The 26663-nt window shown below is 40.5% G+C and overlaps 1 protein-coding gene across 2 annotated transcripts in view; it reads right to left on the bottom strand.

The window, feature by feature from the left end:
• The window catches only part of tbck (TBC1 domain containing kinase), a 229090-nt gene that overhangs the window by 94466 nt on the left and 107961 nt on the right, over window positions 1-26663 (bottom strand). For both annotated transcript variants that reach the window (XM_059965386.1, XM_059965385.1), the window contains exon 20: window positions 18762-18847. In XM_059965386.1, the coding sequence (XP_059821369.1) occupies window positions 18762-18847 (86 nt within the window). The remainder of the gene's footprint in view (window positions 1-18761; window positions 18848-26663) is intronic.

Below are 26663 nucleotides of genomic sequence, written 5' to 3'. Positions count from 1 at the left end.
TTTTGTTAAGCACCTCATGCACAGAGTACAGTGTTTGACAATGCAAGACATTTTAGGCTTTGAGCAAAGTGTCAGGGTAAACTGCAGACTTGATATATCAGTTTCACAGACTGGAACAAAAGGATTTTTACAGAGGAAACTACAAGTGTAATCAGTAGTTCAAGAAAATGTGCTAAAAATATTCCAAAAGCTGTGACACAAGACTGGGGGAATGGACACATTGCAAAAAGTTAGAGACTAGTGTTTAGGAATTAGGCCAAGAAACACTCAGAACAGGAGAAATTTGGAACTCTCTTTCACAAATAATAATTGATGCTCAGTCAATTGCTAATGTCAGTCTGACGCTTACTGATATTTGCAGAAAGAAGTTAGGGTACAGAGTGTGTACAATCTTTTTGAGGCTCAAAGTGATAAATGCCTGCTCCTGCTCAAATTTTCTCAGCATCAGCAATTAAAGTGTTTCAGAGGATGGGACCATAACATCACCAGTGCTACACTGGAAGACCTATCTGCTTTCTCAGGTAACAACAACTTATAAAAATCTCAAACCAGGGAAGAAAGTGGAACAAATAATAGAAAATTCTTCCATAAACAGGAAGCAATTTAACTATTTGGGATAAACTTTACCAATTTAAGGAATCATTCTTACCCCCATTTATTTCATAAAGATGATGTAGCATTGATGGAAGAAAAGAGTTCAAGAGTAAGATCAACATAAGCCACCAAATCTGAAGGAAATGTTGGGCGGGAAACTCTTTATTGAGAGAGGGGGAAGGAGGGGAGAGAGGCGGGGGGCGGAGAGGAGAGAGAGGGAGAGTGGGAGAGGGAGAGAGATGGGGAGGGGGAGAGAGAGGGGGGAGAGAGGTGGGAGAGAGAGAGGGTGGAGTGAGAGAGGGTGGGAGGGGGAGAGAGAGGAGAGAACTGACTTATTCTTGTTCAGTTACATATTCAATGTATTTTAAAAAATATACACTCAGCTGCTGGTGAACAGTTAAGAAAAGCTGATATCAGTGTAAATTGGCCTTCATTTTATTGAAACCCACATGGCAGGTTACTCAGTCCATGAGTACAGCCAGGATATCTGCACAAGACTGGATAGTAGCAAATGAACAGGCAGAGCCCCAAAGAGATCATTGCTCCCTAAATCACAGGGATCATAGAGCTCACATACTGTTAATGAGAGAGTGAGTGGAGAGGACATGATTGGGGGGAGTGTAGGTATGATGACTGGCAAAAGCCTGACAGTCTGATGTGCAGGAGCACGCTTCCCATTTAACATACAAAAAAATGGCTTCTTGTGTTATTTTCCAATGTCAAACTTATGGATTTGCAATTTGACTACTGAAAAACTGTTAACAGACAGAAGTCAAACAAAAGCAGACTTTATCATAGGGGTATAAACAAGCATCAAAGCTCATTGTACTTGTAAATGGGCAAATGTTCATGTAGAACAGTCCATTCAACCAACGATGTTCTGCTGAACTAATTAAACACCTGATTAAATGACTCACTTCTGCCTACACAATATCCATATCATTCCATTCTCTGCACATTCATGTGGTTATCTAAGAACCTTTTAAGCATCTCTATTAACTTTACCTACACGACTACCCTTGGCAGTGCATTCCAGGTACACTCTGTGCAAACGTCTTGCCCTACACATCTCCTAGGAATTTCCCCCTTCTTCCTTAAATGGTTGACCTCTATTATTAGCCATTTCAACCTTGGGAAAAAGATACCTGTTGTTACTCAATTATGCCCCTCAAATTTTTATAAACTTCTGTTAGGTCATCTCTCAGCATCTGCTGCTCAAAAGAACACAAATCTAGTTTGTCCAAACTCTCCTTATAACACATGCCCACGAATCAGGCAGTAAACCCTTCTGCACCTCTTCACAGGCTCTAGATCCTTTTTGTCATGGAGCGATGAAAAACAAGTGCAATACTCCAGATGCAGCCTATCTAGTTGTATTAAGCTACAACTTAACTTCCTGACTCTTGAATGCCATATAACAAATAAAGACAAGCATGCCACACACCTTTCTACCACCCTATCAACCTGTGTAGCCACATTCAGCAAACTATGGATTTGGATCCAAGGATCCTCTCTGCACATCAACACTGATAACTGTTTTGCTATTAACTGTGCTGTCCTTTTACATTTGATTTCCCAACATGAAGCACCTCACAACTGGCTGGATTAATGTCACTTGCCATTTCTCCACAGATATCTTCAACAGATCTAAATCCTGTTGTATCTTTTGGCAATCTTCTGCACTATCCACAATGCCACCAATTATTGTAATATCTGCAAATGACCCATCCACATTTCTGTCCAAGCAATTTATATATATCACAAACTGCAGGAGTCCCAGTGCAGATCCCTGTGGAACAGCACTAATCATGGATCTCGAACCAGATGGAGCCCTATTGACTACTACCCTGTCTTCTATGGACAAGACAACTTTGAATTCAAGTGGCTAAGTCACCTTGGATCCCATGTAGCTTGATCTTCTGGATGAGCCTACCAATGGGACCTTGTCAAACACCAAGATGTCTCTACCAATCACAATGTCAAATTAAACCAATCCCGCCCACATGTACAGGACATTGTCCACATCCTTCCATTCCCTGAGTGTTCATGGGACTGTCTAAATGCTTCTTGTATGCCACTATTGTGTCTGTTTCCACCACCAGCTCTGGCAGTGTATTCCAGGCACCCACTTCTCTCTGTGTAGAAAAACCTACCCTGCACATTTCCTTTAAACTCCATTCCCCCTCCCCCCCCAACCTTAAATGCATACTCACTAGTATTTATTCTGGGTAAAAATTCTAAATCTCTACCCAATCTATGCCTGTCAAATTTATATAAATCTCAATCAAGTGTGCCATCAGCATCCAATGCTCCAGATAATCAATACAAGGTTGTCCACCTTCTTCTTGTTAGGAATGCGGGGAGGATAAAATGAGATTATGGTGGAACTTCAAAGATTTGAATGTTTATTTATTATGAAAGATAGTCAGGAAACCAAGAAAGAAAAGAACAGCAGTACAATCATCAACCCTAAATCCCTCCTCCTCCCACAGAAAAATGAACAAAAATGGAACAGGCACATTGGACCACAAATCCCCCAACCCTGCACACAAAATAACAAGAAAGATTGGGCAAAGAATAGAGAACACAAAAAAAAAACCAAAAGACTGAAAAAAAGGTCCACAGTCCAAGTCCACATCCAAAACGCAGAAAACTTGGGCTACATTCTCCCTCTCTGTAACAGAGTGATCTCATCAGCGATAAAAAGGCAATCTCCCTTCTCCATAGCAGAGTGATCTCACCACCAATAAAAAGGCAGTCTCCCCTCTCCAGAAGCACAGCAATCCCCCAGCAATAGTGCTTTAATTGGTGAAGAATGGAATTTTAATTGGTGAAATAGAGTCGAACATTGGCTTGCAGCCTTCTCATCACAAGACGTGCAGAGAATGGAGGTATAAGGGCATTGTGTTGGCACAATGGGATTAGTTTAGTTCAGCATTTAATTACCAACATCGTGGGCTGAAGGGTTTGCTCCTGTGCTCTTTTATTTTAAGTTCTAAACTAAGAGATCAAAGCTATTTACTTCTGCCACTTCACATCCATGATATGTGGCTTTTAGCTGCACATTAGTTTAAAATTAGCCATAGAGTGATTGAACTATTCACTAAAGCTAAGTACTATATCCCTGTCCAGAAGACCATCTCACATTATTTGGTCACCAGTATATCAACTGAAAGAAGACAAGTTCAAAAGTGTTGAAATGATCCATTAGGCTTTCTACATGTTTTCAAACATCCTGGAGGGTATTCATAGATTTTAAAATGATTCAGTCTGCTCTGTTTGAGAAATATACAGTATAAGTACAAAGTGCAAAAGGAATTCGGTGTTCAAGTAATGTCTTTACAATACAATATAATTTACAGTCAGACAGTATGTAAATCAAACCATGACATAACCAATGAACACTACACTTTATAGCCAGTGGTCTTAGCATATAGCTACAGCATCCATTCATGGAATAGAATCCACGGCAGCATTAAAAGTCCTGTTTCGGTTGAATGAGGCATCTGACGACTTGAATCCTCTATTTCCTTTCCTGTCATACATCTACCAGTATAGTCAATACATTCAAACTCACTAGTCTAATCTGATTATGATATGAAATTCCAGGGCATTTCTATCAACACCCATTGTCATCTGCACTGTTGATTGAATCATGTTAGGTTTCTATCTCGCTGTAATTATCTTCTCTTGTACTTTATCCCATCTATGACATGACATACAATCCCGAGCAGCAAGTTTTTTCTTCCCCTTTAAACAATATCACTTTTGATATTGTAGAGAATCTCTCAATACAGTTAACAATATTTGGCTGAACAAAATTTCTTTGCTAATGTTTCACTATGCCATCAAAATAAGTAAAATGTTACAGACAAAAAATATACTCCCCAGGAATTGACAATTTCACTTTAGGAAAATACGTATCTGTTTTCACTAATACAAGAGAGATCACGCTAACCCAAGGCCTAGTTACACAAAAAACATGACCTATGGCAACTGGAAACATACCAATTTGCGTAATATTTTAACAACAATAGTTAAGTTTCCATGATGAAAGATTAGATGTCCTTTTTTGCTGCAAAAGGATTAATATTTGGACATCAATTTCATGATAAAGTGTATGTCTTTGGCAGGTGCAGGAATTAAATGTAAATATTGTTCTATGGTGTAGAAAGAAAATTCTAAGTGAAAATTCTATGTAGAGAATACTTGCTTGCTCAAGAGGCAAAATTATTAAAGAGTTCATGATATTTAAAGTTCAAATAGTTTTACATAGCAGATTTTAGTAAGTTCAAAATACCTTTTGCTGCATGAAAATTGTTAATTAAAAGGTGAAGTGTATTGGCTTTGTATTTTTAAAGTTTTGTTGTTAAATGGTGAATAGTCTTACCTGTAGTCTTGCTTCCACACAATATGGGCAGACATCCCCATTCATTACTGAGAAAATGCTAAAATGTTAGATCATAAGACCATATGATACAGGAACAGAATTATGCCTTTCTGCCGTCGAGTCTGCTCCACCTTTCCATCATGGCTGACTCATTAACCTCAACTCATTTCCTCACTTTTCCCTGTAACCTTTCATGCGCTGATTTTTCAAGAATCTATTAGCCTCTGCCTTAAATAATCCCAATGGTCTGGCCTCTGCCTGTGGAAACAAATTCTACAGATTCACCACTTTCTGGCTAAAGAAATTCCACCTAATCTCCATTCTAAATGGATGTCCCTCTATTCTGAGGTTGTGCCCTCTGATACTAGACTCCCCCACTATAGAAACATACTCTTCACATCCACTCTATCTAGGCCTTTCAACATTCGATAGATTTCATTGCAATCCACTATCATTCTTCTCAATTCTAGTAAGTACAGGTCCAGAGCCATCAAACTCTTCTCATATGACAAGGCTTTTGTTCCTAGAATTACTTTTGTGAACCTCCTTTAAAATCTCTCCGATGTCAGCACATCCTTTCTTAGATAAAGGGCCCAAAACTACTGACAATACTCCAAGTGAGGCCTCAACAGTGCCTTATAAAGCCTAAGCATTAGATCCTTGTACTTATATTCTAGTCCTCTTGAAACAAATGCTAACATTGCATTTACCTTCCTCAACACTATCTCAACCTGCAAGTTAACCTTTAGGAAATTCCGTACAAGGACTCCCAAGTACCTTGGCACCTTGGATTTTTTAAATTTTCACCCCATTTAAAAAATACTCTAGACTTTTATCCCTTCTATCACAGTGCATGACTATACATTTCCCATTATCACGGGCTCTTAACTTGCGAAGAAACGTTATGTGTGGCATCTTATCAAATGAATTCTGATGATCCATGTACACAACAGCCAACAATTCTCCTTTGTCTATTTTGCTTACTATTTCCTCAAAGAATTCCAACAGATTTGACAGGCAAGAATTTTTCTTAAGGAAACCTTGCTGACTATAGCCTCCATGTACACTGAAATCACATCCTTAACAATCAACTCCAACATCTTCCCAATCACTAAGGTCAGATTAACTGGCCTATAATTTCCTTTCTTCTGTCTCTCTCCCTTTCCTTTCAGACCATGCCAGAATCTATTGATTCTTTAAAGATCATTACTAATGCCTCCACAATTTCTTCAGTTACCTCTTTCAGAACCCTGGAGTGTAGGCCATCTGGTCCAGGTGATGTGTCCAGCTTCAGACTTCCCAAGCAGTGACTTGGGAATAGCATTTACAATCACACCTGTCCCCTGCACTCTCAAAATTTCAGCATACTGCTACTGTCCACAGTGAAGACTGACGCAAAATACTTATTCAGTTCGTCTGCCATTTCCTTGTCCCACTTTACTACATCTTCAGAGTCATTTTACAGTGGTCTCATATCTACTCATGCCTCTCTTTTACTCTTCATATGTCTGAAAAAACTTTTGGTATCCTCTTTGATATTATTGGCTAACTTACCTTCATATTTCATCTTTTTCCTCCTTATGGTTTTATTAGCTGCTTTCTGTTGGCTTTTAAAAGTTTACCAATCCTCTAATTTCCCACTAATTTTTGCTCTATTATATGCTTTTCCTTTTTCTTTTATGTTGGCTTTGACTTTCTTTGTCAGCCACGGTTGTGTCATCTGTCTTTGCAATGCTTCTTCTTTGAGATGTATCTATTTTATGCCTTCTGAATTGCTCCCAGAAACTCCAGCCATTGCTGCTCTGCCATCATCCCTGCTTTTTTCCCCTTTCAATCAACTTTGGCTAGCTCATCTCTCATGCCTCTCTGTGCCTTTATTTCACTGTAATACAGATACATTTGTTTTTAGCTTCTCCCTCTCAAATCGCAGCGGGAATACTATCATATTATGATCATTGTCTCCTTGGGGTTCCTTTACCTTAAACTCCATAATCAAATCCAGTTCATTACACAACATCCAATCCAGAATAGCTGATCCCCTAGTAGCTCTAAACAAGCTTCTCTAAACAAGCTCTAAACAAGCTCTCAACAAGCTGCTCTAAAAAGTCATTTCATAGGTATTCTACAAATTTTCTCTCATTGGACCCAAAATCAGTACTATCCTGATTTTCCCAATCTTCCTGCATACTGAAATCCCTCATGACTATCGTAACATTGCCCTTCTGACTTTCATGTTTTATCTCCCATTGTAATTTGTAGCCCACATCCTGGCTACTGTTCAGAGGCCTATATATAACTCTCACTAGGGTCTCTTTACCCTTGCAGTTCTTTAACTCCAACCACAATGATTCTACATCTTCTGATCCTATATCACTTCTTTTTAAGGATTTGATTTCATTTTTTGACACCAGAGCCATGGCACCCCCTCTGCCCAATTGCATGTCCTTCCGATACAATGTGTATCCTTGGATGTTAAGCTCCCAACCATAATTCTCTTTCAGCTACGACTTAGAGATGCCCACAATATCACACCTCCAACTGTGCTACAAGATCAGGTACCCTATATCTTATACTGTGTGCATTCACATACAACAGCTTCAGTCCTGTATTCATCACCCTTTCTGGTTTTGTCCCCCTGTTACACTGCAACTCAACCCTTATTCCACTGATTGTAACTTTGCCTATCATCTGCCTGTCCTTCCTGACAGTCTCAGTACACACTGCACCTGCTTGCATACCAAATGCCCCACCCTCAGCCCTCTCTTTCAGTTTCCCATTCCCCTCCCCAAAAATTCCAGCAAATCTGCCCGTAAGGATATTGGTCCCCCTCAGGTTCAAGTATAACCTGTCCCTTCAGTACAGGTCACATCATCTCCAGAAGAGATCCCAATGATCCAGAAATCCGAAACCCTGCCCTCTGCACCGGTTCCTCATCAACCAAATCATCTTATTCTTACCCTCACTGGCACATGGCACAGGCAGCAATCCAGAGATTACTACCCTGGAGATCCTGCTGCCCAACTTTCTATCTGGCTCCCTAAATTCTCTCTTCAGTACTCCTCACTTTTCTTACTAATGTCATTGATGCCATTATGTACTTCTGGCAACTCACCCTCTCTTAGGATGTCATGGGCACGATCTGAGATGCCCATGACCTGGAAGGTCTTCCTCAGCCACCCCTCCCCACAAACGGTATCAAAAGCAGTATTCTTATTGTTGAGGGGAATGGCCATAGGGGTACACTGCACTGGATGCCAATTTCCTTACCCTCTCCTGACAGTCACCCAGGTATTTGTCTCATGTACTTTAGGGGTGACTACCTACCTGTGGGTCATATCTATCACCTCCTCAATTTCCCGTTTGAGCCTAAGGTCATCAAGCTGTAGCTCCAGTTGCTTAACATGTTCTCTGAGGAGCTGCAGCTTGGTGCACCTGGTGCAGACGTGGTTGGAGGCTGGAGGTCTCCCAGAATTCCCACATCTCACACAAAGAACACAATACAGCCCCAGAGCCATCCTCTTTGCTCTAACTGTGTTCTAATGGGCAAAGAATGAATAATGAAGAAGAAACTTACCAGGTACATAACTCGCCCAAGCCTGTTGAGCAAAAGACTCCCACTCTAACATTGGTCCATTCCAACAAAGGTTTGTCCCTACCTTCTTTTTATTTGACCTTGCTAATGCATTGTTACTTGATTGGCCTGTCAGAAAAATGCTGAAAGCCCATGAATGCTCTTTGTAAAAATCTCACTCACGGTCCTCTGAATTGCCTCCTCTCCTGCTCCAGATTCAATTGGACTGCCAGAAAAATGGCAAAAGCCCATGAATGCTTCTTTTTTTAAAAAAAATGTCATTCATGGACCTGTGAGTTGCCTCCTCTCTCACTCCAGATTTGACTGGGCCACAGGAAAAATGTTGGCATTGTTGTCCTTTAAGGTGCAATATAATCAATCCAGTAAATAGAATTATGAAACCAAGATCTTTTGTGTGAATTCATGCCTAATCTGGGGAAGATTAACCTCTCCTACTTTCTTACTGTTTTTGCAATGTGACCAATGGATAAAATTGAGAAGTTAATGTAGTCAAAAGTCACTACACCAACAATGATAATACCTAATTATATACTTTACAAGTGATTCTTTTAATATACTTGACACATCTTTTCACTTAACATTTTATCTGTATCTTACGACCTGAATGAAAATTGCCAAATAAACATTACCTGTACAAACACGAGGAAATCTGCAGATGCTGGAAATTCAAGCAACACACACAAAATGCTGGTGGAACACAGCAGGTCAGACAGCATCTATAGGGAGAAGTGCTGTCGACATTTTGGGCCAAGACCCTTCGGCAGGATGGTCCTGATGAAGGGTCTAGGCCCGAAACGTCGACAGTGCTTCTCCTTATAGATGCTGCCTGGCCTGCTGCGTTCCACAAGCATTTTGTGTGTATTACCTGTGTGATTTGTTTTTTTCTACAGAGTGACCTCTATGAGCCTAGTTTTCATATGAATATCATTGAAAACCCTTTGTAATAGAAGCGGACAACTAGATTTGAAGTTTACTTCAGATGAGCTTGTCGCTTCATCAATTCTCCCTATTTCATTCTTGAAATCCATAGAATTAAGTAAAATTGTACTGAATTACTAGCTTTGACTAAAAGTTGCTCTCTATATCCAAACCTCTGTGTCCAACAGCACATTCCATCATCTGCTCTAGACAAATTGCCACTTTGGGAAAATGACCCTCATCATTCCAACTCCTTTATTTGGTTCTATGCTTTCTTTCCGATCAGATTCAATCATCTTCAGGCCTTATCATCTCTCTGTCTCTGTCACCATTTCCACTCTCCTATCCTCCATCTACTGATCACCCCTCCTCACTCAGATCCACCTATAGTTTGTTATTTCTTATTCTGCCCCTTCCCCTACTCTTTCAATGCAGATAGATGGTCTTAACCATCCATTTTTCTCAACTGATGCTAATTGATCCACGGAGTTCATCCAGCAGTTTGTGCTTTGTTTGAGATTCCCGCATCGGCAGTATCTTGTGTCTCCACTCTTATCATTATTTGTTCCTGCTGCTCTGATACTTTCATCTTCTTTAAGAACCTCTGGTTTCTCCATTAGAACCCTGGATGCTGACTACTTTCCCCAAAGCTCCTTTCCAACCTTGTTCAACCTTGTTTCCATGTTCTTTATACCTCCTTTTGCTTTCCTTCATTCCAAGCATGCTAATTATGGAAAAAGATGCAAATTTTTCATTGGATAACAACAATCAGTGTCGATTGTCCTGTTGGATACTCAGCACAAAGTGGGATAAGAAAGGTGATTAAGTTTGCCTTGCACCCCATTAGCTTAGCCTCCAGAAAGGCTCTGCGAAGAAGAAAATAAAGGAGGTACAACATAATAGATGGATGCACATGAATTTCAGCCTTCTCCTCCTTACCGAAACCTCTCTCCAAAACCCAAGAAGACAACAGAGTAAAAATTCCATGCTACAAATCTAAAGCTACGAACTGCTTTCTTCAGCTTGACCTCTTGAACTTCACCAATGATATTTCAAAGATTGTCAGAGGAACTCATTTTCTACAGAGGATTTCTCAAGATATTACATATTAATTGGCTTCCATCTCATAATTAACCTCATGAACACCTATTTCTTTTCAGAGGAATAAGTCAACAGAGCATTAAATCATCGGTTGGTATATATTCCAGCATTTTTGTTTTATTGAAAAAGGGAGTTGTGAAGGGAATGGGGAGTTATTATACTCAATTGATCCTCCTTACATTTAAAATTCTGCCTTTAAAAACTGAATCGACTGATTTTCTTTTGAGATTAGCTCTGTTTTTTTTTTAATCTAAATATCAGTGAATAACAACCCATTTGTTCCTTCAATAAAAATAAGGCTTGTTTAACATTCAGATCTCAGAGATTCCAGACACCAGAATGATCTTTGTTGCTCACTTCAAGGCCATTTGGGTGCACAAAACACAATAAAACAGCTCAGAGGTAGCTTTCCTGGTGAATAATAATACTATAATTACTTACTTTGCCTTAACGAAACTCAGGTGGATACATTCCACAATGTGGGTGTAAAGCTATTTACTTGAATAGGTTGTGACCTTACTGGATAAGCTTCTTTTTCAGAAATAATAACTATTCAATCTTGCTTTTGCACTCCTGTTCCTACTTCCCTTGTTTCCATATTTGAAGTCTTAAGACCTTTAAATGACCATGCACTGCAAGACTGGCAACTGATAGTGGCTCAATTAAATCCATAATATACATTAATTCAACACAATATATGGAATATTAATGAAAAACACTAGATATTGTTTTAAATAATAACATGAATTTTTCCTTACAATGTCTTCCTCAACTACTTAGTGTCAAAGCTTTCATGTATGAAACAAAAACTTTCTTCGCCTCTCTTCCAGACAATGTTAAATTAACAACCATGTCATTTCATTCACATAACTCTATGAAGGTTTGAGAAAGAAGCAAAAGGAAGGTGAACATCTGTGTGTGGTGAAGTATTAACCATATAACAATTACAGCACGGAAACAGGCCATCTCGGCCCTTCTAGTCCATGCCGAATGCTTACTCCCACCTAGTCACACCGACCTGCACTCAGCCCATAACCCTCCAATCCTTTCCTGTCCATATACCTATCCAATTTTACTTTAAATGACAATACCAAACCTGCCTCTACCACTTCTACTGGAAGCTCGTTCCACACAGCTACCACTCTCTGAGTAAAGAAATTCCCCCTCGTGTTACCCTTAAACTTTTGCCCCCAAACTCCCAACTCATGTCTTGTTTGAATCTCCCCTACTCTCAATGGAAAAAGCCTATCCACGTCAACTCTATTTATCCCCCTCATAATTTTAAATACCTCTATCAAGTCCCGCCTCAACCTTCTATGCTCCAGAGAATAAAGACTTAACTTGTCCAACCTTTCCCTGTAACTTAGGTGCTGAAACCCAGGTACCATTCTAGTAAATCTTCTCTGTATTCTCTCTATTTTGTTGACATCTTTCCTATAATTCAGTGACCAGAACTGTACACAATACACAAGTAATATGTGTACAATTATCATAACAAAAGTGATTTTTGAAGGAGGAGACTGGAACCAAACAATCAGTACCATGTTGGATGCACTCTTGCAATGAAAGAGAGATTATACACTTTGACCGATTGGATGAAGTCTAAATCAGCAACATGCACAGAGTAACTACATACACAGTCAGTTTCTGCTGATACTGTTACACCTGTGCCCCCCCCCCTTCTTGAGAATCGCAAGATCGCTATTAAGTCAGGTCAGGAGACCCAGGAAATGAGAGAGAGACGTTTGGAATGTCCTGGCCCCAGCGATAGAAAGCCACGGAACAGGTCATTGTCTCTTGGAGATAGAATTGTGTATTGAGTACTGTACTTCATGGAAGCCCTCAGGCAACGTGGGCTGGTTGAGGGATGGCATTATTCCACCCTGATTGACATCTGAGACCCCGTGAGTCAGGATAAAAGAGGGTCTGGGGAACAGCCCTTGACACGCACCAGGAGAAACGCTAGAAGTTCCGTGACGGCGTTTAATAGCGATAGCTGTTGGAGGGCCCACGTGTGTCATTTCCCGTTGCCCCGGGATTGAGGCCCTACCACGGAAGGCAGCTTAGCTAAAGGAGAAATCAGCCCCAACGACTCTCGAAGGATCGACATCATAAAAGGAATGGGCAAGTTTTAATCCGTCTCTCTCTCTCCAACCAAAAGCTGCAGCTTGAATGAACTAAAGTGACTTTTATATTTCCATCGGACAATACATTATCCCCTAGACAACGATAGAGCTATTTCTTATTGATTATTATTATACCCGTGCTTTTAGATTTAGTATTGATGATGTATATTATATATATGTTTGCATTGATATTATTTTTGTGTATTTTTATCAATAAATACCATTAAAAATAGTACCATCAGACCACAACGGACCTCTTTATCTTTACTGGTAAGTGACCGAGTTACGGGGTACGTAACAATTGGGGTTCTTGTCTCGAGATTTGACACCAAATTGGGAGGCCAGTGAATCGGGCTTGTAAGTCCAAACTTGGATCTGGTTACGCGGGTAGCCAGACGGGAAACCAGCAAAGATGGATGTGGATGAATTTATAGAAAACCCGACTCTAGAGGCACTAGAGGCGGCCACCAAATCGGACTTGATAAATCTGGCGAAAGGGCTAAACCTCGCAGAGGTGAGGTAGTCCATGAAAAAGCGGGAGGTGCGAAGAGCAATAATTCAGAATTATATTGGGAAGAATGTGTTTGCAGCTGAGGTATTGGAAAATGTCCCTGAAAAGGTACCAGCTAGTGGGACGGCTTAGTTAGAGTTGGAGAAATTAAGGTTGGAACATGCAATTAAGTTAAAGCAACTGGAAGCAGCTGAGAAAGAGAAAGAAAGGGCCAATAAACAAAGGGAGCATGCACTCCAGCTAAAGGAGTTAGAGGTGAAACGGGAGCAGGACAGGGCTGAGAAACAAAGGGAGCATGAAATTCAGTTAAAACAGCTGGAAGCAGCTGAAAAAGAGAGGGAGAGAGCTGAGAAAGAAAAGGAAAGAGCTGAGAAGGAGAGAGAGTATGGGGAGGCAGAGAAACAGAGGAAACATGACTTGGAGATGGAGAAGTTAAGGCAGGAGCGAAGAGATCAAGGGTCAGACCAAGAGGAGCGGTTTAATGTTAGTCGGGAGTTGAGGTTAGTACCTCCGTTTGAGGAGACGGATGTTGACAGTTATTTCTTGCTTTTTGAGAAGGAGGCAGTGAATCAGAAGTGGCCCAAAGAGCAGTGGGTGGCGTTGTTACAAAGTGTGTTAAAAGGGAAGGCACAACAAGCATATACGGCGTTGTCCATGGAGGAGGAAGAGGCGGAGAGTTATGACAAAGTAAAAGCAGCCATTCTCCGGAGTTATGAATTGGTACCTGAAGCGTATAGACAAAAATTCAGAAATTTAAAGAAAGGGTGGAATCAGACGTATACCGAGTTTGCCTATGAGAAGGGTGTGCTCTTGGACCGTTGGTGTACAGTAGAAATAGTGGAGGAGGATTTTTGGCGTCTCAGGGAGTTAATTCTGATTGAGGAATTTAAAGGTTGTGTTTCAGAGGATATCCAGATGTATTTGAATGAGAAGCCGAATAAGTCCATCTCAGACTTTGCTAGGTTCGCAGATGAATATGCCCTAACCCACAAGACAAAATTTTCCTCGAATAAAAGTTCCCAGAGAGACCGTGGGAACGATAGAGAAAGCCCGCCGGCTGAGGCAGAGGTCCCACCGGGAGCTAGTGGTAAGATTGAGGGGGAAAGGCCAGACGGCCAGAGATTTCCGGGCTTGACCTGTTTTAATTGTGGAAAGGGGGGACATATTGCATCTAGGTGCTTTGCTCCGAGGAAGGAGACAGGAAAAGGGAAAGCAGCCGTCCTTATTGGATGTGCCGTGGTAATCAGTAAATCAACAAGAGAGCCCCGGGTAGACAGAGTACAAGAAGGGTCTGAGACTTGTATGTCAAACGGAACCGTGTCTGTGAGGGAGGGAGACACACCAGTTCCAGTACGGATCTGGAGAGACACGGGGGCTGAACTATCATTGATCAGCAGTAAGGTACTAGATTTTGGTCGCAAGACAGGAATGGTAGCTGTGAAAGGAATAGGAAAAGGGATGGAAATGGTGCCCTTGCATACGATCATTATGGATTGTGAGCTGGTATCTGGACCAGCTGAAATAGGGGTGTGATCAGAATTCCCGAGAACTGACGCGGGCGTCCTTCTTGGTAATGATTTAGCCGGTGGTAAGGTTTGGTCAGCAATGACGCTGACAAGCCGGCCGGTGAGTGTTGCGGCCCCGCCCCTAGATTCCAAGATCTATCCCGCATGCGCGATCACTCGCAGCATGTCGAGAAAGGCAGTTGAGAAAGGGAGCAGTTTAAATCCAGCCAGTTCCGATTTGTCCGAGACGTTTTTACCGACCCTGTACCACGAGGGTTTCGAGGGTGGTAAAACTAAGAGTAGTAAAGTGAAAGAGAGTAAGGGAGAGGAGGCAGACCTGCCCTTAGCAAGGAGAAAAGTTCTAGAGGCACAAAGTAAAGATGAGAAACAGATAAAGCTGTTAAAAGGTCCAGGGTTGGACACGGATGATCTGTCTGGTTTGGCAGAACTGTTTGAAGAAGTGGACAATTCTAAAGGTGTTCCCGATAATGAAATGAGGGCAGTCCTAGATGAAAAGGATGCCCTTACCTTGAAGAAGTCTGCTGGGTTGGCAGATGAGGTTGTTTCAGCCCGCGGGGTTGAGTTTACTCCGGTAGGGAGTTGCCCAGAGAGTAGCTGGGAGAATCACGGGAATTTAGAATTTGGACCGGGTAAGGGTATTGAAAGCCTGGAACAGGCGAATGTCCCGTTTGAGTGTGTCCAAGATGTGGATGCACGTGGTACTGAACCTAGTAATGGAGCTCAGAAGAAGTCTGAGGTATTTGATTCAGCTGAAAAGGAATGCAGTCCTTGTGGGTCAGATAGACTTGGTTCAGTGAAGAAAGGGTTAACCTTGGTAATAGTGGGAAGTGAGCATTCCCAGGTGTTTGTGCTCGAAGGTGTGTTAAAAGTTAGTGAGGAGATCAAAAGTGGGGAGATGAATATTATTATTGAAGGAGAAGGGAAATATGTAGTTCCCAAATTGAATGAAGAAAATTTAAAGGCTGGACTGATATCAAACGCAGCAATCAGGCTACAGAGACAATGGCATGGTACCACAAAGCCTGTGAATTAATTACAGGTTGAGTTGGAAGGTAACGGGGCCCCACACGCTATTGTTATTCCAGAGTGTGGTGTGAAACCACAGAATTTGAAATGCTGTTTGAACAAAGAGTTTAAACTGAAAACTAGCAGCCTCAAGGGTCCTGAAAAGACAACTAGCAACTTGCGTAAAATTAAAGAATTGGGTGGAAATTTGGGAAATGGTCTAAGTTTGGAACACATTGTTGATAAAATAACTCCTATGGAAGGAGCGGGCGAAAGCCTATTTCACCAGGGTGCACAAGCTCCCCACGTGGGAATTAACCAGAAAAGAGGCGAGGGTTAATGGGATGCCATTTTTAAATGGCAGAAGCAGGTTTTAAGGGATTTCGACAAAGCATGTGAATAATAAAAGACAACCCCCATGAAGCCTGTCTGTTAAGTTTGAAAGCAACATAAAGATTAGTATTTGCATGAACTTTTGTAGTATACCCATAAGCTAAGATCACAACTCTTTAGATTTTGTTGGCTGAAGAAAAATAAGACCTAACAATATGTGGTTATTAAATTGGAGTCTGATGCTACAAGACTTTAGTAAGGTACAAGATGTTAAGATATTAAAGGAAGTGACAATGTAATTGGTAACCATCTAGATACAGAATTGAATGTATAACTGTATTACCCTGCAGAAAAAAAAACTTTTGCATGGTGTTAGATTCTAAAATCCTGTAAGACTCTGTATTACTTTGTTTTTTTCCGATGGTAAAAAACGCGTTGAAGAAAGGGGGTGTTACACCTGTGGCCCCCCCCCCTCCTTTTTGAGAATCACAAAATCGCTATTAAGTCAGGTCAGGAGACCCAGGAAATGAGAGAGAGACGTTCGGAATGTCCTGGCCCCAGCGATACAAAGCCACGGAACAGGTCATTGTCTCTTGGAGATAGAATTGTGTATTGAATACTGTACTTCATGGAAGCCCTCAGGCAACATGGGCTGGTTGGGGGATGGCATCATTCCACCCTGATTGACATCTGAGACTCTGTGAGTCAGGATAAAAGAGGGTCTGGGGAACAGCCCTTGACACGCACCAGGAGAAACGCTAGAAGTTCCGTGACGGCGTTTAATAGCGATAGCCAGTGGAGGGCCCACGTGTGTCCTTTCCCGTTGCCCCAGGATTGAGGCCCTACCACGGAAGGCGGCTTAGCTAAAGGAGAAATCAGCCCCAACGACTCTCAAAGGATCATCATGAAAGGAATGGGCAAGTTTTAATCCGTCTCTCTCTCCAACCAAAAGCTGCAGCTTGAATGAACTAAAGTGACTTTTATATTTCCATCGGACAATACATTATCCCCTAGACAATGATAGAGCTATTTCTTATTATTATTATACCCGCGCTTTTAGATTTAGTATCTACGACGTGTATTATATGTATGTTTGCATTGATATTATTTTTGTGTATTTTTATCGATAAATACCGTTAAAAATAGTACCATCAGACTTCAACGGACCTCTCTATCTTTGCTGGTAAGTGACCCAGTTACGGGGTACATAACAATACATTTATGGTAATCCCCATTTCTTTGTTGTTTGCCTCCATCATCGTGATTTTTTTTAAAACACAACATGACTTGTGTTTTATATTGCAAAGATTGTCGGCAACAGGAATGAAGAAAATCAAAGGGAATGACAGAATTGTGAGGACTTTCCTTGAAGGTTAAATAACCACATTTCTGAAAACGGCTGCTCAGCTCCAACAGGTGATCAAACACCTGAAGAAAACTGTGGGGAAATACAATTCTAAAACAACACAGACATGTCCTGTAAAGGTAAATGGCCTGTTGAACTGACTTTGCTTTAACTCAAAGCAGGTACATTGGCTGTGAACGTTCTGAATTTTTCTCTTTGTGTGGTATTTTGGCCTCATCACCAAACCTCAGCAGTGTGGGCTCCTAAACTTTACAGATTGATATCAATGAAGGATTTAATCAGAAGTAGTGGTACAGTGTAAGTCACAAAACTTAAAAAAAATTAAAACACTTAAAATTTTTAACGCCTTTTAAGTTTTTCGCAAAATCCTAAGAAATCCATTTGAAATAAAGTCAACTGAAAATCCTAACGGGAATCATCCATTTAAAGTTAACCTCAAGTACAAGTTCAAATTTAATTATGATTCAACTTCATATTCACTAATAGGAAATGAGAATCTCTATCAAAGTCCCCAGCATGTGGTTTGTCTCTAGAGAACAGTAAGAATTGCATGAGTTTTTTGGTCACCTTTTGCAACACATTCTGGATCCAATATGCTTTCCTCAAAGTCATAATGTCGTAAGTTCATGTCCTACTGCAGGCACAACCAGTTAACCTTGCTCAATGCATCAACACTAAATTGACAACGTCAATAAGATTTGGAAGATTACATGGCACTGTTCGAAAAAACATGCTTTATAGGAAACACACACAAAATGCTGGTGGAACGTGTTCCACCAGCATTTTGTGTGTGTTGCTTGAATTTCCAGCATCTGCAGATTTCCTCGTGTTTGCTTTATAGGAAACATACTTTTTCGCCACACTAACACGTTAGCTAGTTATATCTTTACAGCTGTTGGGGGGAATCAAATACTTTGCATTATATCTGATGCATTTTCCCATAAAATTATTAGTAATTACATATCAATAAGCTGCTAAAAAAGTGAAATATTTCTGTCTGCGATCCTATTTGCATGTTGGAAAATCCCTTCTTTTCTCAATGATGTCTGACCTGAACCAAAGTGTAATCAAACCAGACCTTCAATCCTGGCTTTTAAATGACTATCATTTGCATGAAATGCATCATCTACATTAATGTATGCCTAACCCTCCCTATTTCACATCATCATGGGAAAAGACAAACAAAGCCACTCTCTTTATAAACCTTATGCAGACAAATTTAGATGCACTAGTTTTTGAAATCATGTTAGAAGGTAACTAAACTTCAAGAGGAAAATTTATGTAATTTCCAGTACTTACATCTGGAATGAAGCCAATCTCATTAAGATGGTTACTCAACTCTGGGTCATGGAAAGCAATCATCTGGGAAAATACCGTCAGATACTCTGTAAAAAGGGAAAAAAAGCAATATATTCATCATCAAAAATAATATATCTAATGAAAGGCTGCTCCTTGAAGAACATTCATTGTGTTCATAACCACAAGGAGAAAGGAAGTTCACTATCATACAACCTTGAAATATCCGGGCACAGTTTCCAAGGCAATGGCACTAAGTTTACAAGATTAAGAAACTCTTGCTGAAATCTGAAAACTACACAAGTATACAGTATATCACAGCTTTTTGACATCCAAATTAGAAATATTCTCAGGTTTAAAACTAAAATTCCATCTGAACCCAAAGGCTTCTGAACCAAGCCTGACATAGCACAACATAGATTTTACTTCCTGAATACTTTTGAGTGTACCTTGTGGATTTCAAGCTGTTCATCATGAAAATCACCATGTAATTTCCCTATCACACACCATTTTATTTTAAGATCGCTTATATTTGTTATTTCAAGTCAATTAAAATGTTTCCTACAACGTAAGCTGAAAAGTTTCCTATCTTGTCCAGGCATGCCTCAGAATGCTCAGGCAGGGTGGATATTGCATGGAAGGACAGGTTTTAGAAAGGCTATAAAAACATCATGCACACACAATTCTACGAGGGTGCTTACTTGTATATCAGTTTGTGATCACGTTGATATGCACACTCAACATGCATAGCATATTGTGCATACTCATTAAAATTAAGTATTTGTATTTCCAGCAGTATTTGTGATTGCAAAATGTCTCGACAATGTTGCAACAGCCATGATATTTTATGTTATATATGTGGTGAGTATACACTTACTATAAATCTCAGAGACAGAGCATGACTCTTATTGAGAAAGCCCATGAGCTCTACTTTGGGTGTAAAATTGACAACCATGACAAAGCCTGGGCTCCTCACTTTTGTTGCCCAACATGCATTGTCGATCTTAGAGCTTGGCTCAGAGGCACTCAGAAGTCAATGCCATTCGCTGTCCTGATGACGTGGTGAGAGCAGAAAGATCATGTGGCAGACTGATTTACCAGTGTGTCTGGCTTTTCTGCTAAAAACATGAAATCCATTGAATACCCCAATCTCCCTTCAGCCATGAGACCTGTGCTGCATAGCAAAAGTCTTCCAATACCGAAGTCACCAGAGACATGGAATCTAGAGGAGGCAGACAAAGATGCCATAATGGACAAGCCAGGAATAGAAAATGACTTTGATACTGATACAGATTTTAAACCCTTTATGTCAAATGAGCCTCATCATATAACTCAATCTGTGTTAAGTGACCTGGTCAGAAATTAGGGCTTGTCAATGATAAAAGCAGAATTACTGAGTTCTAGACTGCAAGGATGGAATCTGCTATCACCAGGTAGAAAAAATTCCATGAAGGATTTCGATATTTGAGACAGATGTTTCCCAGAATAACCGATCACAAGATTATGGAAGGTATTTTTGTTGGTCCACAATTCAAAACTGGTCATCAATGACAGGAAATTCGAAGAACTTCTACTGGGACTGGAAAAAATTGCATGGAAGATATTCAAAGATATTGCTGAAAATTTTCTTGGCAACTACAGAACACCAAACTACATGCAACTGGTTGACAACATGTTTCAAGCAAACACAAACATTAAGTGCAACATGTCACTAAAGATTCATTTTCTGCATTCCTATTTAGACTTCTTCCCTGCAAATCTTGGCACTGTCAGTGACGAGCATGGTGAAAGGTCATGGAGAGATGGTATCAGGGCAACTGGAATCCATTAATGCTGGCTGATTGTTGTTTTTTTTGTTGGACACTTAAGTGAGAAGCCTCAGTCACCAAGTACAAATGAAAATCATCAACAAAACATTTTTAGCTTGGTTGAACTATTGCAAAACATCAGAACTATTATGCAATTAAACACATGATATTCAATAAAAGTTAATTCCTTGTTTCTCCAAATTACAATGTGATACAAGTACTCTGAAATTATATTTGTGGTCAGCCTCAAGTGGTCTATCATAAGCAAAAAAAAAAAAATTCAACACTTTCGAGAAAAATTTGCTGTCCTGTGTTATTTATCACTTGTATCAGCGATTTGGATAACATTCAAGATGCACTTAATAAGTTTGCAGAAGGCACTAAAATAGGTGATATGTTAGACAATGAAAAAGGTTATCAAAAACTGCAGGGGTTTCAATCAGCTGAATAAATGAGCAAAAGAATGGCACATGAAGTAAATTTGCATACGTGCAAATTAATTAAATTTGGAAAGTCAAATCCAAGTATGATGCTTACAGCGTTTGGCAAGGCTCAGGGGTGTGTTGCAAGAACAGAGGGACCTTGAAGTACAAGAATATAGTTTAGTGAAAATTGAACCACAGGTAGAAAAGGTGGTGAAGAAGACTTTTGACGCACTGCCTTCATCAGTTAGGGCACTGAGTAAGAGGTCATGGAACCCTAATGTGTGAGGCCACACTTGGAGTATTGTGTTCAGTTCTGGACAGTCTGCAAACGGAAAGGTATTATTAAACTGAAAAGAATGCAGAAAAGAGATACAAGGATGTCAGCAGAACTTGAAGAACTTAGTTATAAACAGAGAAGGGACAGGGTAGGACTTTATTCCTAGAAGTGAAGGAAACTGACAGGTGTATAAAATCATGAGGGACACAGATAGAGTGAATGCAGTCTTTCTCTTAGGGTCAGTCAAGGACCGGAGGGCATAGGTTTAAGCTGAGAAGGGGAAGGTTGAATAGGAATTTGAGGAGCAGCAGCTTTTTGTAATCAGCAAGGGAGTTATCTATGAGGAATTAGCTGTCAATGGAAGTGGATGAGACAGGCATAATAACAACCTTTAAAAGTTGGACAGATATACTGAGAAGAGTATGAGCTAAATGTTGGCAAATGGGACTAGCTTAGATGGGGCATCTTAGTCAGCACGGACCTGTTGAGATGAAGTACTTGCTTCCATGCTGTATAAGTCTAGGAACTCTATATAGTGTGCTGCATCAGATCCAGAAAGAAAGAGAAAGAAAAGCAGGTAGAAGGAAAGTAGCTTTATTTGTCACACATATATTGTAACATTCAGTGCCACAAAGCATGCCTGCAACTCAGCAAGCCTTACTAACCTCCATGTCTTTGGAATGTGGGAGGATACCAGAGCACCCGGAGGAAACCACACAGTCACAGGGACAGCAGTGTGAATCGAAGCCCATTCGGTGATCATTGGTGCTGTAAAGTGATGTGCTAACCGCTAAGCTACCATGCCACCCATGTCACAGAGAGCAACTCGAAGTGCTCTGCCTTACTGCGTTTATTTCTAAAGAGTCAGTCTGTCACTTTCCAACCTAAGCCCGAGGAGTTACTCTTTTCCATGCCTAGCACAAGTTGGAGCTGACATTTACAGCTGGGTCCCATCAAGTTTTGGAAAAGCAACCAGTTGTAATCCAAATGGCTAATCCCTATAACATAGTGATAAGTGTACTAGTAACTCATCACTAGAAGAGCAAAGATACTGCTGACCATTTTGTTCATCTATTCTAATCCAATTAGCTTGCAGTATCCTTCTAGATTCTGGTGCCTGTGTAAATTACTCTTAAATGGAATGACTATATCAGATTCTACCACCTCCAGATACTAACCACTCTATGGTAAAAAAAAAACTGTCCCCTCAAATCTCTATTAAAACCTATCTCTCGCAATAAACCTGTGTATTTGGTTTTCAGTCACAATCCAGAGAAAATCCGCAGATGCTGGAAAACCAAGTAACACACAAAACGCTAGAGGAACTCAGCAGGCCAGGCAGCATCTATGGAAAAAAGTACGGTTGACGTTTCAGGACAAGACCCTTCTGCAGGTCTGGAGGAAAGAAGATGAGGAGTAAAGTTTAAAGGTTAGAGGAGTGGAGGGAGAAACACAAGGTGATAGGTGAAACTGGGAGGGGAAGGGGTGAAGTAAGGAGCAGGGAAGTTGATTGGTGAAAGGGATACAAGGGTGCAAAGGGGGGATTCTAATAGGAGAGGACAGTAGGCCATGGAAGAGAGAAAAGGGGGGAAGGAGAACCAGAAGGAAGCAATGGGCAGGGAAGGAGATAAGGTGAGAGAGGGAAAAGGCAATGGAGAATGGCGTAGAGGGAGGGGGCATTACTGAAAGTTTGAGAAATTGATGTTCATACCATCAGGTTGGTGGCTATCCTGACAAAATCTAAGGCACTGTTCCTCCAACCTGAGTGTGGCCTCATCATGACAGCAGAGGAGGCCATGGATAGACATATCAAAATGGGAGTGGGAAGTGGAATTAAAATAGGTGGCCACTGGGAAATCCTGCTTCTTCTGGCAGACGGAGCGAAGGTGCTTGGTGAAACGGTCTTCAAATCTACGTTGGGTCTCACCAATATGCAGGAGTCCACACTGGGAGCACCAAACACAGTATATGACCCCAACAGACTCACAGGTGAAACATCGCCCCACCTGGAAGGACTGTTTGCAGCCCTGAATTGTGGTAGGGGAGGAGGTGTAGTGCTTGTTCCACTTGCAAGGATAAGTGCCAGGAGAGAGATCAGTGGGGAGGGACAAATGAAAAAGGGAGTTACGATCCCTGTGGAAAGCAGAAAGTGCAGGGGAGGGAAAGATATGCTTGGTGGTGGGATCCTGTCAAGGTTCAAGTTTACTGTCATTCAACTATATAATGTATACTGCAAATAAAACAACGTTCCTTTAGACCAAGGTGCACAGCATAGTACATACAACTCACACACAAAACAAATTAATGTTACCACAACTAAATTAACAAATAATAAAATATATTCAAGAAGATTGACATTTAGCATAAGGTGCATTTACAACACAAGTTTAAAAAGTAAACAGTATAATGCTACTGGTGCTTCATAAGGGATGGAACCCGAGTGATGGCAGGGAGTTCAGTTGTCTCATGGCCTGAGGGAAGAAGCTGATCCTATCGTAATAGTCCTTGTCCTAATGCTACGGTGCCTCCTGCCTTTTGATAAGGGGTCAAAGAAATTGTGGGACAGATGGGAGGGATCCTTGACAATGTTAAGGGCCCTACGTGTGCAATGTTCTTGATAAGTATCTTGGATATCCCCACCCTGAGACCAGAACTGCGTACAATACAGTATGGCCCAACCAATGCTTTCAAAAGTTGCAACATAATCTCTCAATTTTTATTCTCCACATCCCACCCTAAGAAGGTAAGCATGTATATGCCTTCTTTACCACTCTATCTGTATGTTGCTACCTTCAAATTCATCAATATTTCTATCATTTATGCCGTTTGTCCTACTCCAATATGACTTTTCAAAATCAGTTTGAACTTGTCAGAAACTGCTGATCTCCTGGGATTTTCATGCACCACCATCTCTAGGGTTTACAGAGAATGGTACAAAAAACATCAGTGAGCAGCCTTGCTGTGGGCGAAATGAGAGATGACAGAGGAAAATAGCCAGACTGGTTCCAGCTGACAGAAGGTGGCAATAACTCAAATAGCCACACATTAAAACTGTGATGTACAGAAGAGCATCAACGAATACACAACACATCGAGCATTGAAGTGGATGGTCTACTGCAGCAGAAGACCATGATGATAGACTCTGTGGTCACTTCATTAAGTACAGGAGGTATCTAATAAAGTGGCAATTGAGTGTATATAGCCTATTGATTCTTACATAAAAGTAATTGAGATAAATAATAGATTGAAGTAAAATCACTGACTGTTTTAAAAAAATATCTGAGAAGGACGTATTCATTCATTCAGGTCGCAGACCTGTTCAATGATTATACAATTTTCATTTTTTACTGTCAAATTCTACATACTCCAATGCTTTTGTACATCGTGGAGTTAAGACTGGGTTTCCAGGTATTGAAAACAGAAAAGCTACCTGATCTAATGATGTCTGGTTCCACATTCCTTGTGAAACTTTATCTCACCCACCACTTTTTAGATGGTGCAATAGGGGCACATTATGGATAAGGTCTCATTTTGCATTTATTTCAAGCCCATCTTGTGATTCTATCAGAATGTATTTGGCATTCCAGCATCCGTCTGTCTTATCAACATTTGTTGACACAAAGGGAATTCATAACGGAGATATTCCCTTTCAGATAGCATTGAAACAGCATTCTCTATAGGTTAATCTTTCCACTGACTTACTGCAGACATGTAGAGCAAAGCTGACAGAAAAGATTACTGGTCTTTGTGATTTATGAGATTACTGGTTCCAGGAAGTTATTTTTTTAGGATAAATAATTTCCATTAGTTGCTGAGTGAGTAATTAAAAGGTATACAGCAATCAATAACATTTATAAACACAAGTGAGAATTATTTTTATGCACATTGTAATTAAGTAAAACAACAGATAGCAGTACTTCGTGCACAATCTGTGATAAGCTGCAGGGACTTCTGATAAAGAAACCTATCTTAACAAAGGATGAGGATAGCACTCAAAGGGTGGCATGAGTGGGTGGGATTCAGTTGATAGTTATTTCAGAAAGCTGCCAAAATTGCGATAGGTTAAATGGTCTTTGATTTTGCTACACACTTCAAACACTTAAGACCATTACAGTCAGTTTTATCCGACATCTGTTGTAACTCAGGATTCAAGTTACATAATAGTTCTGGAGGAAGCATCACTTCAAGTATGATCTGGGAAAACCTACCAATCATATAACCACTTATATCGCCCTAAGACTTTAAACTTGATGTCTCCCTTCTATTCTTTCAGTAGAAGTGAAGTGTCTTGACCCAAAATGTCACCCATCCTTTTCCCTTTAGAGATGATAACGACCAACTGAGTTTATTTCATTGATTTATTTTATTTAGCATGGTAACATGCTGTATTTATTTTATATAGCAAGGTAACAGGTCCTTCAGCCAATGAGCACACGTCACCCAATTACACCCATGTAACCAACTAACCTGTACATTGTTGGATTGTGGGAGGAATCTGGAGCACACAGAGGAAACCCACGCAGTTAGGAGAAGAATGTACAATCTCCTTACAGGCAGAGGTGCGACTGAACTAGGGTCACTGGTGCTGTAATATTATGACATTAACCACAATTCTACCATACTGCCCAATGTTCCCTCTGATTTGCAGTGACTAGTGTGTGCAAAAATCATATGCTGTGCAATTTTTTGACAACATGTGTTTAATTTCTTAAAATAAAAAAAGTATTAATAAGCCATTTCTATAATCTGCAGACAAATCATCACAAACTCCATGTTGTCAACACTGTCCACATCAGAAAACTAAAAAGAAAATGTGATTCTGTACAATCATGAAATATACTTAACATCCCAATGAGTTAGAGGGTGACAACTTTTTGTGTGCAATTTAAATTCCCTTGTGCGCTAGTAGTAAAAAATACACACACACACACACACACACGCGCGGAACATTGGTACCGCCCCATTTCTCCAACAGCTTGTTTTGGTTTTTTGTAAGTATTCAAGTATCTACAGCCTCGTGTCTCTGTCTGTGGGGCACATGAATGGCATATTCTGCCCACCGTAACCAAACAAATGTAATTAGGGTCTCAGCACTACAGATACTGTCCCGGGAGAAGTAACCAACATTGGTTCATTTGTTTTTCTCCTAAACTTGGAAGATTTTGCCAAAAATGTTGGTGGTACTTTTGTAGAGCCATGAGATGCCTGCAGTAGGTAGTTCTGGTCTCTGAAGCTATAAGAGGTTAAGGATTACTGGGATCTAATAGAACATAACTTTTGTGCCATACTGAAGTCTTGATCTTAAAATACACTGTCCTTCAATTGACCCAAAGCTGTGTATTGAAGGCAGTGGTAAATCTCACCACTGATTAAAAAACATAACTGCAGCATTTCC

Source organism: Hypanus sabinus, chromosome 3 (genome assembly GCF_030144855.1).
Source record: "Hypanus sabinus isolate sHypSab1 chromosome 3, sHypSab1.hap1, whole genome shotgun sequence".
NCBI lineage: Eukaryota > Metazoa > Chordata > Chondrichthyes > Myliobatiformes > Dasyatidae > Hypanus > Hypanus sabinus.
Note: the sequence above shows the minus strand (reverse complement) of the source record. Positions and strands in the feature narration are given on the sequence as shown.